Below are 16201 nucleotides of genomic sequence, written 5' to 3'. Positions count from 1 at the left end.
AAAAGAATTTCAAAATGCTTATGCTTCACAAAACTTGAGTAACCCATCGTTTATATTAGAAATAAAAACAAATTATAACCCACAAACCCATTCAAAAGATAACCACATATGTCAGTGAATCGCCAAAAATATTCCTCCAAAATGCTAATTCACACTCAAAATGGCAGTTATAAAAACAGACAGAAATTTCAGATGATTAAAATTAAAGACCTTCTGCTGATTTTGGCCAAAATTAATGACTTTTAAGGACCAAAAATCGATTCCAAAAAATCTAAGGACTTTTAAGGACTCTTAAGGACTGTACGAACCCTGATGGGCATTTGATTTTTTTCTTCCATAATTAAGCATGTGGAGAGTCTCGATTCTTAATTTTACTTAGGCACTAAATAAAATACCTTGTTATTGAAGAAATAATCATTTTAATATAAATTTGTGAGATCAATAATTTGGCTCCGTAGCTGCATATCTGCTTGGAATACACCTCAACTTGAAATAGTCTACATAGGAACATTGTTGATTTTACACCTACTAGTATTTTATATCTCTGACACTAACCTAGAGAATTATTATTTATAATATTTTGCTTTTATCACTGCATGCTTATCAATACATGGCAACTAAAGTAATGACTCATGCAGCAATGTCTAAAAATTTTTATATTATTAAATGAATAACAAAGAGTATGACAACCTTTTACTCTAACATTACGCTTAACGATGTTTATAAATTTAAGCTAAATGTGCTAAGAAATGTAGATTTCATTTAGTGCTATTTGAACTGAGATGTTATTCACATAAACACGGAACCAGCGTCAGAGCTCGTATGGCCGTACAAAGCGGCAGATTTCAGGGAAGAAAATTTGTTTGGAATTTAGAAAAGCACTGAGCAGCAAAATTAAGGGCTGAATTTTTTTTTTTTTTTTTTTTTTTTTTAAATTTAGGGAAAGCACTGGAATCCAAAGTTTAGGGGTGGCAAAAATTTAGAACCACAGACCTCTGGAATACCGGGCCAAGGTGCAAAACTACTACTCCCCGAAGGCACGCTAGGAAGGCGGGAGAAATACCTTATATATCCCCCTTTTAAAGGATGACTGGGGTTTTTAGGGGACCCAGTCAGAAAATCCTGGGTGTGCAGAATCCTCATCCAACACCTTTTTAGTTCGGGCACCACTGTAGAGACATTAGGATTTTTTGGAAGCAGGCAAGATGAAAAGTGAGCAACGAACCACGGACCTCTGGAATACCGGCCAGCGTGCAGAACCACTACACCACGCTAGGAAGGTGGGAGAAATACCTTCTAAAGCATGCACTTATTTTGCTTAATACATAGGAACTACATAGGAACATTACTACATAGGAACCCGTTCCCGGTTAATCCCGTTCTGTTAAGTATATGTGGCATACAATCAATGCTGCTGCTCTCAAAGAATTAACAGAAATGAAATCTTTGATAAGCCAGTTAATCTTTACATCTATATATCTTTAAACCATGGTACTCAATTTGTACTGCATTAGAATAAAAAACAAAATGGTCCACTTCAAATTTTGAAATTTCAGGGTGTGTGTGTAGAATGTTATTATCTAAAAACCTCCATGAGTAGCAGTATGCTATTAAAACCAAATGCAATTATTTCTTTGCTAATATCTCTATTACTGACCTCTTTTCCTGAACTAAGGCAGAAGTTATTGGTGTCAGTTGTTAAGTGTGTTTAACAATTTCATATATAACATACTTCAGATTTTAGCCCTAACCTTTCATTTACTCTGATACATAATACTGACCTTGTAGTGTACTAGTATTTAGTTTCTGGTGTACATCAATGCTGCTCAGAGTGAACCAAAGCACTTTAAACTAAAGGGAAATCTACTGGATTAAGCAACTGTTGGACTCTGTTTCATCAACAATTTAGCATCATTATCCTTCTGCAGAAGGAAGATAATAGTCCTTCAGTTAAAAAAAAAAAAAAAAATCAGTCCATTTACGTAGACTGATTTTTTAACTAAATGTAATAGCAAAGTACTTTTGTAGCATCAAGACTTTACACAATTGCTTTGATTACTCTGCTGTGATCATCTATGACAAATTACAGTAATGGCACCTCTTATTAATGAGAACAGGAAGATCTATCACTTCTAGCAGCTAGTTTTAAACTAAACACCTTTTAAAGCAGCTCACTTGTAAGCAATATACAAGATCTAGTGAACTGAAGACAGCATGAGCAATAAAGAAGCAGTTTGCATTTGTTGTGATTAATATGTTCACTCAGCTAAAGTAAATATTTATGATAAATTATGTTGGTAAAAATTTATGATGATGGTAACATCTACGATGACAGTTGAAGCTCCATAATGTTGAACACCATGTTTCAAACGATGGATATTTTGTCCATAGGCAAGTAGCTAATACTCGAGCATTCCCAGAGATTAATTGCTGAATATGCCACGTCTTTTCTGTAACCAAGTGAGATTATTATAAGTGAAGTGCAGCCAAGAGATGTTTGATAAATGTTTTCAACATGCACACCTTAAATGAGGGGGGGAGGGAACAATGAATACTTGAAAGTTTTACCTGTATCAGCATTTCCTTCCGACTCTGAGTCATCAGTCTCTTCAGATTCGGATTCACTGGTACATTCTTCTTTTGAATTATCACTTTCTTCAGATTCATTTAAAGATTCTATTTCGTAAATAAATATATATTATGAATGAATAAACAGAAGGTAATAATAATAGATATTATAATACAGCATGAGTAGAGCATTTTTATGAATTTAATATTAAAATATATGATTTATATAAATAATACAAATAGTACAAAAAAAAAAAAAAAAAAAAAAAAAAAACCTACTAAAGTTTAAAGTAACCAATGAACATTATAAAATGAAAGGGATGTGTTAAATATTTGCACATAGCAACACTGAATAAATCAATATATATAAATTCAAACAATTTGAACAGTTAATAAAAAATAAGCAGGAGAAAACTTTAGCTAACTAAACTTCTGTGATGCATGAAATAATATAAGCTCAAAAGCTCATAATAAGAGTCATAACAGAATTAGCTTAAGAAATAATGAATGTATTAGAGATGATGAAAGAGTAAATTTTTAAAGTTAACTTTCATATACAGCCAAAAACAATATTAGAATGAAAAATGAACATAATAAAGATGATGAAAGAATGAAATTTTAAAGGTTACATACATATACAGCTAAAAACAACGTCAAAAGAAAACTTTCATGTAATGATCAACCTTTCAAGTGGCCAAGCCGTTTATTTTGTCATGATGCTCTTAAATCAAGACATGAATCTTGAAATGTATCTAGACAATTAAGGTAGTACATGTACTAGAAGACAAGGTACAAAGTGGAAGGGTCATTTTGAAATTATTATCAAGAATTTACTCATGTTGATTACTTATAGAACTCTTGATTGCTAATTATGACTTAACCTTAAACGTAAAGATAAAACAGAACTAGTCAAGTTGTTAATAATGACAGATGTAAGGAACACAGTTTTAAATTATTAGATAATTAATTAAAGCAAAATATTGAGTTTTAGCTGTTAAATTTATGGAAACATTGACGGAAAGAAAGTGATTAGACTGAGAGCAAAATCCATTACGGAATTACAGTTTATTTAGAGTTCTTACAACCTTTCAGATACAGTTTTACATTTTATTTAGCAAAACTATATACTAAAAATATTGGGTCATTTAGAAAGTTCTGAGGTTTCTGGATGACAAATACAAATGAAGCAGTATGAAAACATATGGCAGTTTCATTGAATCACATGAGCACCATTTTATTCCATGATTTTTTTCTCTAATTCTCCGGTAGCTGGTAAATTCCTTTTTAATAAAGACATTAGATTCACCAGGAATGGTAATAGTTAAAGTTAGTACCATTAGATGATGGCTTGTGGTAACAATGATATAGCCTATTTATAAAATATTTAATGGTAACTGTATATTGGAAATTTCAGTTTGAATAAAAGAATTAAAATTTGCCTTGCAAATGCATTTCATCGGCATCCTGTATTTTTTTTACACACAAAAAATATAAGGTTTTAATGAAAGTTTTGAGCCACCGCAAATATTGTCTGCACAGACAAACAGTTCACGTTCGTGTGTTCAATCATATTTTGTCAAATGATTTTCGGCATTTCAAAGAAAGCCACTTGCTTTAGAACATTGTGTTGGAGAAATTTGCAAAATATATCATTATCATTAAATATAAGATGTCTGATATGGAACTATCACAATACCAGATTAGAATAATCATTTGTTTCCTGTTCTGCTGCAAGAAACCAGCTACAGAATGTCACCAAATCATGTGTACAGCTTTAGGTACTAATGTTGTTTCATATGACACTGTTAAGGTATATTATCAAAAGATCAAAAACAAGGACTAAGCCATTCAAGAAGCAGAGCGCTGTGGACAGCCTATTGATGTTGATGAAGCCCGCCTGTGAGAACTTGTGGAAGAAGATTAGTATGCAATCACTCGAAAGCTTGCTAAGGAGTTAGATATTAGCGCCATGTCCATTAGTTACACTATGCATCATATAAACTTGATGTGCAAGTTCAATTGCTTGGTGTTGCATCAACTGACTCAAGCAGATACGATAGCAATAAGATAAAGTAACAAGGATAGTAAGCAGATAAAGTAACATATATAGTAAGCAGATAAAGTAACAAGGACAGACATGTTTGTGCCTGCACTAATCTGCTCAAATATCAATACAAGACGAAAATTCTGGACCAGATCGTCATCTGTGATGAAAAGTGGATTTACTTCAACAACACACACCGAAAAGGGAGTTGCTCTGTGCCGGTGAGTCTGCTGGCAGAATGGCAAGGTGCAATTTGACTAACAAAAAGATCATGCTTTGTATTTGTAGAACTTGCGATAGTATTATCCGCAAATTGTATCTGGATAAGGTAAAACTCTTAACAGTAAGGTGCATGGTGAGATGCTAGTTTGTGCTGATGCTGCAATAAAGGAAAAACATTCAACTGAGTTCTGGTTCAAAAAAGGTCATGTTCCATCAAGATAATGCAAGACCACACATGTCTGCATTCACCAGCTGGACTCTATATGGACTTGAATGCGGCTTTTTGCCATACCCACCATATAGTCCTGACACCGCTCCTTTGGAATTCTACCTTTTTTCACACCTGCAGCTACATCTTGCTGGTGCTGTTTTCCATTCTATAGAGGGCATCCGAAATGAGGTTGATCTGTTTTTGGACTTGCAGTCACAAAGTTTCTTGGCTGAAGGCTTTGAAAAACTAACAAATGATTGGCAGAAAAAATCATAGATTCGGATGGTGATTACTACCTTTAATAAAGGTACCACTTTCATGTTTTCTTTTTTCTAACTTTATTAAGAAAGTTTTTTGGCAGAAAACTTTTATTACAACCAGATAATTAATAAAAAGGAGACTTCTAACAATTGGTGACTTTGGACTGCAATATGTTTTGTTATGGATGACAATAAAACTGCATGACTGCTTGGTACTCCAGACCTGCCTGCAACTTCAGAAGAACTGCAAAATCAAGAAATTCGAATCAAGAAAAATTGATTCCGTTCGAAATCAAGAAAGAAATTTGATGAAACAGGCAAATATCGCTATTACCATTTCAAATTTGGTGTCAAGTGTTATCCTGGAAAAAGCAACTTTGTGAGTGGAAAGAGTCAGGAAACATGAATCAGCAGTAGACTCTGTGGCCAGTTATGCTGCAAAGAATTATAATTGCCACAAATTTCGACTAAATTGGGATTATGGTTTTTAGTCGACAGCGGAGTAGATGTGTCCCCGATTCCAGCAAAACTATGGCAGGAACTACTACATGTCACTACGCATTATATGCTGCCAATGGCACAGAGATCCCAACTTATGGGGCAAGATATCTAAATCTCGACTTGGGACTCAGACGATGATTCTAATGGCCATTTATTATTGCCAAATACAGGTATAATTCGGCTAATTTGCTCATCATTTTCACCTACGTATTAATATTCAAAACAGAAGTCTCTATGCATTATATTCTGCCAATGGCACAGAGATCCCAACTTATGGGGCAAGAAATCTAAATCTCGATTCGGGACTCAGACGATGATTCCTACGGCCACCTATCATTATCAGACACAGGTATAATTTGGCTGATTTGCTCAATTATTTTCACCTACATATTAATATTTAAAATAAAAATATGCTGCCAATGGCACAGAGATCCCAACTTATGGACCAAGAAATCTAAATCTCGACTTGGGACTCAGACAATGATTTCAATGAGCACTTATCATCATCAAATACAGTATTTCGGCTGATTTGCTCAATCATTTTCACCTTCATATTAATATTCAAAATAGAAAACTGATTGATGGTACTATTACTCAATTATCCATTAAGGCAGCAGTTAGGTCTATCTCATATGAAGACATCATCAGCACTCTGAGTAATGACCATAAACCAAAGCTTTATTAACTATTAAACCATACCCAGATTTAACTACACCATATGTTTTCAGTACCTAAAGTAAACATGAAACATTACATAACAACCAAAGAGGTGCATTCACAAGTACATCCACTCAATTTTGAAGAACTTGCCCTAGTCAAGCAAGAATTTCAGTTCATGTTGGACAAGGGTATTATTCAGCCATCAAAGTCTCAATAAGCTAGTCCCCTATATTTAGCACATAAAAAGGATGGAACAGAGCCTGCAGGGATTATAGATGGTTAAATGACCAAACCATATCTGACCATTACCCGATTCCCAGAATCAAGGACTTTCATCTTATGTTTCAGGGTAAAGTTACAATCTCATCAATTGGTATCTGATAGTATGCCTATCAGATTACACTGATATTAAAAGCATACAATCAAATACCAATCGCTGAAGAGGACAAACCGAAGACTGGCATAATTATCCCTTTAGGGTTATTTGAATTCAATGTCGTGAGTTTTGGACTCAGAAATCTGCCAGCTACCTTCCCACATTTCATCAAGGAAATTTTATTTAGTTTGAATTTTCTACTCCCATACTTAGATGATGTGTTAATCACATCAACATCTGAGGAAGAACACAAAAAGTATCTGCAGATAGTGTTTGAGAGATTCGACAAATATGGTCTTCATATTAATGTATCAAAATCCATTCTGGGAGTAGACCAAACTGAGTTTCGGGGTTATTTGATTACGTCTAAAGGATCATATCCCCTGCCCAGCAAGGTTCAAATTACCCTAGAATACCCACTGCCTGTGATCACACAAGACTTGTGTACCTTTTTGAGTATCATGAATTTTTATTACAGGTATTTCAGAAACCCTGCCCAAACACAGGCACTACCTTCAAGAGTTTTTAAAGGGCACAAAAAAGAAAGATAAAAGAAAAATTCAATGGACTAAGTAGGCAATACAACAATTTGAGAAAGACAACACACAATTTAGCTAATGCTGCCTTTTTATGTTTTTCCACACCTGAACTCCCATTCCTTTACGTACTGTAGCATCATACTGGTCTATAGGCTTGGTACTAAAAAATTTGAAGCAAGAAATTGAAGGCCAATTGCTTTCTATTCCAAGGTATTGAATGACGCTCCAATATTTTACAGCACCTACAATTGTGAACTCTTGCATATGCACCTTTCAGTGAAACATTTCAAGTATATGATGAACGGCAAATAATTTGTGATTGTAATGAGTCACAAACCACTGACTTTTGCCTTTAAGGGGGAAAAAAAGAGAGAGAGAGAGAGAGAGAGAAGGCATCTGTAACCATCCTCAGATTTGATGGAACATCAGTTTTAAATTAAAGAGCTAATCACCAAGTGTCCACTAAATGACCAGAAGGTAATAACAAAGGAAATGTGTTAATGACACCCCTCTTGTGAGGTTTCCTTACAAACTATTACCAAGTGTCTGCTAAATGACCAGAAGGTAATCAACAAAGGAAACTTGTAAGGACACATCCTGTGCAGTTTCCTTGTGACTTTAACATAAAAGGAAAGGAAGAGTTTTTTTTTTTTTTTTTTTTTTTTGGTGGAGAATTATGCTTAGAGAGTTGCTGTAGGTAAGTCCCACCAAGCACCTGTCAAAGCCGCATGAAGCAGAAGCTTTGTCTGTTATTGGTATACTGTACTGATGTTTTACTTTTTATTAATCTAGAAATCTTTGCTAAAGTTTTAAAATAAATATTTAAAAGACCATTGGTCTGATTATTCCTCCATCTCGGAGGTTCTTAAGGTACAGCTATAATACCGGTGGCAGCTGTGTGGATTGGAAATCCACAGGAAAAGTTTACATACATCAGTCCGGATAAAAGCGAACATCAGTCTCCTGAATACAGTTCATCTTTTAAGTGGTGTGAATTGGAAATCCAGTGAATCGGAAATCCAAGGAAAAAGTTTATGGACGTCAGTCTCCTGAATACAGCTCATCTTTAAGCAGTGTGGATATGAAAATCCATGGAAACAGTTTACGGATATCAGTCCAGATAAAAAGGGATGCCAGTCTTGAGTTCAGCCCAAGTTTATGGAACAGTCATTGTCATTATATCATCAGCTTTTTGCAGAAAAAAAAAAAAAAAAAAAAAAACAGATTGTTAGGTTCTGAAATTCAACTCAAGTTTGTGGGACAGTCATTGTCCAAACATCAATGGCACTTTTTGAATTTTGTGTGACTGTCTCAGGTTCAAAAATATTCCTGTATAGGGAAGTGTAAAAAAATTTCATCCATTTTAGTAGTTGACTGTCTGGTTCTAAAATCCAGTTCAGTGGAATGTTTGTGGGATAGCCAATGTCCGAAGATCATCAGCCTCTTGTGGGACTATCAGTGTCCAAAAAGTGAAGTGTGTAAGGTACTGTGATAAGAAGTGATATAAGTGTCTGTACCATCAGCGTACATAAAAATCTTAAGTTGTGACAGCATCCTCTTTTCCAAACATCAACCTGTGCATCAAGTCTACAAATCCAGGTATGTAAGTACTTTGGACTTTTATACTGAGGCAGTGAAGTAATTAAATTTAAGTTATTTCTGTAATTTATTTTATACAAGTTCACATAACTGTTTTAAGTTGACATTGTTTTCGGTAAAACTTAAAGAAACGTGTTGTTTTGATTTTATGTTTAAAATAAGAAAACATAAATTTTAGAATTTGAATTTGTGCTAACCCTTTGACGCGCACGATATTATTTTTATAATTTTTTAAACTAAAAACTCCAGAAATTGAATATTATGATTATAAAGACAAATAATATATGAATTAAAAAAATCTACTCTTGCCCATTGTTCTGTGGGTGGTGGTCGCACTGTGAAACCACCTCGCGTCTAGGACTTTGAAACTGGACATTTGGTAGGGAAAAAAACTTACCATTTTCCATGCGCGTTTCCAATAAATGACGAAATTTACAGATTTAAAAAAATGTATTTAAGAATTGCATTATATATAATTTTTTTTTACATTATTTTACAAAATAAATCATCAGAAAAAATTAAAAAATAAATATTTATGTAATTTTTCTATAGCAGTGAAAATACAAGTACCTACATAACAAGGACATTTGGATAAATGGATTAAAAAACTCAATAAAATAAGGATAAAAAAGAACTCAGTGTTTTTTTTTTTAATTTCAAAGAAAAAAAAATTTTGTGACACTGTTCAAAACATATTTTGTCTTTTTGGCACATGCATAGGCCCACACTGCACGTTTCACACATACATCTTGTTCTATGAGGTTTCTTCCTTGTGCTACAAAATGTACACTGCCTGGATTTAAATTTCACTGGTTATGTCCAGCATTATTTAGTTTCTTTTCATTTGGCACATGAAATTTGTGGTTTTTTATCTTAATGGAGGGGGGGGGCTTGGTCATTTTGGCTTCCATTAAGATGTGTAAAACATTTGTACGGATCATTCGTTTCCTATTCATACTTATTTCGTTCCAAAATATTCAGAAAATATTTTTAATTTAAATAAAACTTTTACACAATTTCTATTTTTAATTATAGCAAAGTATATTTACATTAAATTTAAACCATAGAAAATAATTTATAAAATCACAATACTAGCTTGGGGAGCAAATGTGTTGATGTCAGAGAAAGGTATTTGGAAAAGAAAGATCTTTTCACTGGGCAGGTGCATGTATTGTTTAGTAATAAAGTAACTCTGTGGTTTCAAAGCCCTTTATCTATATCCGGGTAAAAATAAACATTCCTATTTGAAAAGTAAGTGAACGCCATTGAGAAGCAAACATCAGTGGTTTCAAGGCGCGACCACCGAGCCTCGAGAGGATTGTAAGCATTGTGACACGATGCTCTAGTGGTGCAGTGGTCCCGCCCTGAAACCATAGCAAATGCCATACATATAGAGGTTTTTTTATATATATATGCAGTTTAATTACTGCACTTTTTTATTGCTTATGATAGAAATCATGATGTGCGATCACTAAACTTTTGAAATTTAAAGTTGTTTATATTAATAAAAAGAAGTTATTTTGTCTCATCGAAAACGAATTTTAAAAGGCATCCGATCTGAAGTATTAATACCTAAAACATATATGATTCTACAGTCATTTTGTGTTATTTAGATGTAAAAGATCAGTAATCAATTCATTTTCATTCAAAAATTTCGGAAAAAAGAGGAGAAAAAAAATTCGGAAAATGGTGGTTTCAGGGCGCGACCACCGCGCGCCAAAGGGTTAATAGATCTTTTAATTTTTGAAATGTTAATGTGTTGTGCTAAAATTAAGCTTATATAACTAAATTTGTAAAAGAGAAAAATTATTATAATTCTAAAGGTTCTTAGCTGGTATTTCGACATATCATCTCTAAGACGTCTTGAATGTTTCAAATATTAGAATTTTCCATTAAGGTGTGTAAAACATTAGTTGCGTAAGAACTGAAAATTTTGTTTTGTAACATGTAAAAGGGAAAAGCTAGAAATCCTCAGTATTTTATGTTTTAGCTGTTATCATATCCATGTTTAGTTATGAGCATGTATTTATATGTTTTTTTTTAAATTTAATTTACCTTTGAGTGCATACTTTAATATACCTCGAAAATGTTGATGAAAGTATATTGTATTATCATAAGCATTTGAATTTACCACAACTGAATGTAATGCATTTAAAAGGTTAATACTATTGGTAGTATCATAAGTCATCCTGCAAACAAATTATATTTGAACTCCTAATGTGCATATTATAGTGTAAATTGTCTTGCATTTGTTTTTAGATCTGTAAAAAATTTTGTGGAAAAAATTAAGAGTTTAATTTTACCTCTATTTTTTGAAGCTGATATTTTCTTAAAACAATTTTATATATATGTTACTGGCAAAGTATGAAACGCAGGCATTCTATAGAATGCATAGGCATTGTATACAATGCTGGACGATTTTAGGCAAAGTATGAAATATGAGAATTATTACATACTTTCCCTAGGCATCGTATATAATACTTAGGCATTCTATAAATGACAAATGCTCTTTTGGCAAAGTATGAAAAAAAGGTTATCATTTAAAAGACATTCATTCCTCAGAAAGCTTATATAACTATATTATTTTGAAAAACTAATGAAAGAGTGCTATTAAAAAAATGTTATTCGAAATACGTAAGAAAAAAACAGTGAGATGATCTTGATACAACATAATAAGTTTGCTATTTGGCTGAGACTAGGAATTGGTAAGATCTACCTGACAATGGAAATTACATTCAGAAACAATCATAAGTTTCACATCAATGGCCTTTTTAATACCAGTTTGTTTTCCTGGCAGGACTCACAAAGGCAGTTGTACAGTTCAATATCATTACGTGTAACATTTTTGTATTTTGTTGAACCTTCTGTCCAGTACTCAAATGAATTTTTCAGGAAATAGGGAAAATAACTCGGCGTCCGTGCGTAAACCTGTATAGTACCGACGCTTTCTTTAACCCATTAACCAACAAAACTACAAGGAAAGTTTCCTTTCTCATGAAAATAATAACAAATATTTAATTAAGCATTTATAACATAAATTTGCATTGAAAATAAAAAAAAATGCTCTTACCTGTGGAAAACGCGAGTGTTGCGTTCGCGCAATGTCAGCGGAATAAGACTACAGATGTTTAGTGAGTAGGATTGTACTCGTGTGATGTTTCTTTTGAGTGGAGCGCAGGATTATTTTTTAGCTGTATAACATTTTATAAATCTACAAATCGCTTTACTTGTAATTAATTTAATATTAAAATATACATTGTATTTCTTTTACAAATACAGAATATTTCAATTGAAAGATTCAAGCATGAAAAGCTTGATTACAATCATGATGTAAAGCTACATTACATACTTTGCATCTATAAACAGTCTGGCTATGGTACTCTTTACAACAAAGTCTTCTGTTATCAATGGACTTTACGATAAAATGTTTACCATCTCCATGCAATGGTTTTTGAATGCTGAATTTACTAGGTCTTCCTGTTGCTGATTCTACACTCTCAATAGGAGTTTGCAAAAGGAATAATGCATTGTTGCATCTGAAATCTAAAAGAGACTTTATATTTCCGGTAGTAAAAAGTGGTGATATTTAGTAAGTTTAGATATGGTCTCACCTCATATAATTTATCAGTATTGTCAATTTGAATATTGTCAAATGCAAATTCTGCTTCATATTCCTGTACTGCAAACATGATATCGATTCTTGTACAACAGGAACAGAAATGTCCTTATCAAAAGACCAATACATTTTTTCTTGAGGTAAAGAATGATATTTTGTAAGCAATAATATTCCAATAAATCTTCTCATATAGGCTCCAGATGCAGTAAATTCTGGGCACTTTTTTTTTTCGCTGAGCGTATATATTTGTCTGTTCAACGAGAAGAAAGTAAATGTCTAAACCAAAACGAAAATCTAAAATCTGTATACTAGTTTTACCTTGTCTTTTGTCTTTTATAATTTCTCTTCTGTCTCTTTCTTCATGTTCTTCCTGAGACATAACTAATAGTTCCTTTCTTATCCACTTCAAGATTTTCGTCTTCTGCTTTTTAAACTTTTTAGTATGACTATAACTGCTTTTAGAAGGCTGAAACTTATTTCTTACGTGAATTTCAACATCCCCAGCAGTATCATTTGGTAAAATATCATTATCATTATTTAAAACATTGCCATTCCTTTCTTCTTTGTCACTCGATTCTGCAATTTCTGGGGGAACAACAACAATACCAGTTTCATTCTGGTCATCATTAACGTTATCATCATCTGTTTCTTCATCAAAAAATCTTTGAAGGGCTTCTTCTAATGTAAGATACCTCGTTCTAGACATTTTTAAACAACCAGAACATTGAAAGGAATGAGTGAAAAAGGAGATTGACTACCTGTTTCCTGGTGACGTTGCGTCAGCGGAACACCTGTTTTCCCATCCTTCCCAACACAAATATAAACATCTGACTGATGTAATGTTCTGATAAATGGTGACCTTGACTAAAAATAGATCACTTGTGAAGACAGAGATTCTTTCGTTAAATATTTTCAGCAAAAAATACCCGGTCGAAAATTTTGCTTAAAGTATGAGATTAATTATTATAAACAAAATGATTGTTGAAGGCAAATATTTTTTTACAGAAATAATCTTCATAATATTCCCTACACAAAATCATCCGCTGGTATAAAATATCCTAGGTAGTTATATTTATATACACATTTATTTTGACCGTTGCGTCAACGCAACACCAGCGGCTAATGGGTTAACAGGGTAAATGAATGTACTTTTGTTTTCTACAAACATCACATCCTAGCGATTAAGCAGCCAGTAGTCCTGTGGTTCCTTCTTAGTAGTCATTTTGGCCTTTTTAATTATTTATTAACTTCTGGTAAGTAGTTTCGGTTCTTTGAAATGAATCAGAAATGTATTTCATACTTTGTCGGTTTGTCATTCTATAGAATGCCTAGGAAATGTGTGAAACATGAACCATTTCCTACATAGCTGGCTAGTTTCAGGCATTATATAGAATGCCTAGGCATTGTATAGATGCCTAAAACTAGCTAGCTATGTTTTAATATACAATGCCTAGGCACTATACAGGGAAGCGCAGGGAAACGGGAAATTTTGAATGTTAACAGTTGGCAGCACTGTAGAGCCGGCAGTTGTTCTAAACTTTGCACAATTGTTGTAAGCGCACTGCCATTTAGTAATCATGGATCATTGGACTGGTGCAAAACGTGCAGTAGCTGTGAGAACATTTTATAAAAATGGTGATATTGCGACTGCCGCACAGAAATTTCGACAGTATTACCAGCTTGGATGTCATGGACGTGTCCTATCTGCACATGCGATTACAACGTGGATGCGTAATTTTGAAGTACAGGATCTGCCTTGAAAAAGAAACCCCCAGGTGGCATTCCAATGGTACATACCCCAGAGAACATTGAAGCTGTTAGAGCTGCAATCGAGAGAAGTCCTCGCCGCTCCGTTTGACAGCATGCATCTTCAGCAGGACGGAGCCACATCGCACACTGCTCGACAATCGATGCCAGCAGTTCCTCAATTGTTTGGAAGACACATTATTTCATGTAACGGTGACATTGAATGGCCTGCGCGATCCCCTGATCTTAGTGTATGCGACTTCTTTCTGTGGGGATATCTTAAAGGCAAGGTGTACCATACACGTCCTGCAACAATCCATGAACTGAAGAAGAACATTGAAAAAGAAATCACTGCCATTCCCCAAGATTTGCTACACCGTGCATTCCAGAGTTTTCATAACAGGCTGTTAGAGTGTGAACGCCGAATGGGAGCATATCTTTCCGATGTCATCTTTAAAAAGTAAAGAGACATTTTTGGACATTTTGATTGTAAAAACATAAATGGCATGCTGAATACATGCACTTTTGTTAATAAATTAATAGTTTTATGAATTTATTTGTGGAAATGACATTATTTCAAAATTTTCTGTTTCCCTGTGCCACGCTGTATATTAAACATAGCTTATAAAAACTAGTCAGCTATGTTAAAATATACAATGCCTAGGCATTCTATAGAATGCCGGAACTTTGCTAGTAAGATATATATAGAGAGAGGGAGCTAGAATTGTCAGATTGTTATCGCAATTTGGGCTTATATCATGGCATTCTTAGCAAAAATTAGAAAAGAGGACCTTAAAACTTTGGCTGATGAGTTAGGGGAAAAGGTCGGGCCTGAGCTTAGGGTAGATCTAAAACAGCTTATTATGGGAAATGAATCCTGCGAGAAGGAACTTGTGAAAGACCTGTTGGAAAATATCACTTCAATGAGGCTTGAGGGGGGTAAAAAAGGAGCAAGAAAGAATTCAGAGAGAAGAGGAAGAGAGGCAGAACAGAATTAAAAGAGAGAGAGAGGAGAAGAAGAGAGGCAGGATAGAATTAGGAGAGAAGAGAGGGAGTTTGAATTAATGATATTGAGATTACTAGCTGCTAACGGAAATGATTCTTTAACTGGTGGGGATGAAAAAAAATGTTCTTAGGAAAAGCCGTTACAATCTGAAAAAAATAATTCCAAAAATTGATCCTGAAGAGAACGATATTAATTTATATGTAGTCATGTTTAAGTGCCAAGCCAAGCATGTGAATCTACACCAATCAAAATGGGTTTCTGATTTATTGACGGTTTTGCTAACTGACATAGTTCAGATGTTTATGCAGAGTCGTTTATGTAAAAGGGATACTGCTTAAAAGGTTTAAGGTTAGTCCAGAAAACTTTCGCACCAAATTTACGAAATCTCAGAAAGACACCCAAACCACTTGGAGAGATTTTGCTTTTGAAGTAAGAAATTATTTTGATGAATAGATCGCTGGTTTGGAAATTAAAGATTTTGAATGGAATAAATGAATCGCCGCGTAAATCTTGAAGCACATCAGCATTTTATTGATGAATGGTCGAATATAACATCTCGAAATAAATTAGCAGAATTATTAGAACAGTATGAAAACGTACATAAGCACCGGAAGAAGATCTCGCCTGCTTATAGTTTGAGTCACAAAAGGGAAATAAAAATCATTTAAATTTAAGAGATTCACAGAAGTATCACCAGTCAGGAGGGGAAGCTACACATACCTCTGAAAAAAAAGGATACTTTCCGAAAATCAGAATGAATGCCATTTCGATGTACCTAAACCACTTAAGTGTTATTCTTGTGGCTCAACCGATCAGTTAAGGCCACAATGTCTGAAAGTACAGAAAGATTTCA

General features: G+C 33.9%; 1 protein-coding gene across 1 annotated transcript in view; it reads right to left on the bottom strand.

The window, feature by feature from the left end:
* The window catches only part of LOC118198835 (ESF1 homolog), an 82738-nt gene that overhangs the window by 47612 nt on the left and 18925 nt on the right, over positions 1-16201 (bottom strand). Inside the window, exon 3 of the mRNA XM_085811153.1 lies at positions 2569-2676. Coding sequence (XP_085667279.1) covers positions 2569-2676 — 108 coding nt within the window. The remainder of the gene's footprint in view (positions 1-2568; positions 2677-16201) is intronic.

Source organism: Stegodyphus dumicola, chromosome 2 (genome assembly GCF_044657685.1).
Source record: "Stegodyphus dumicola isolate Sdum_Otavi_A_Nest chromosome 2, ASM4465768v1".
In the NCBI taxonomy this organism is placed as follows: Eukaryota; Metazoa; Arthropoda; class Arachnida; order Araneae; family Eresidae; genus Stegodyphus; species Stegodyphus dumicola.
The sequence above is the reverse complement of the archived record's forward strand: the minus strand, read 5'-3'. Positions and strand labels throughout refer to the sequence as shown.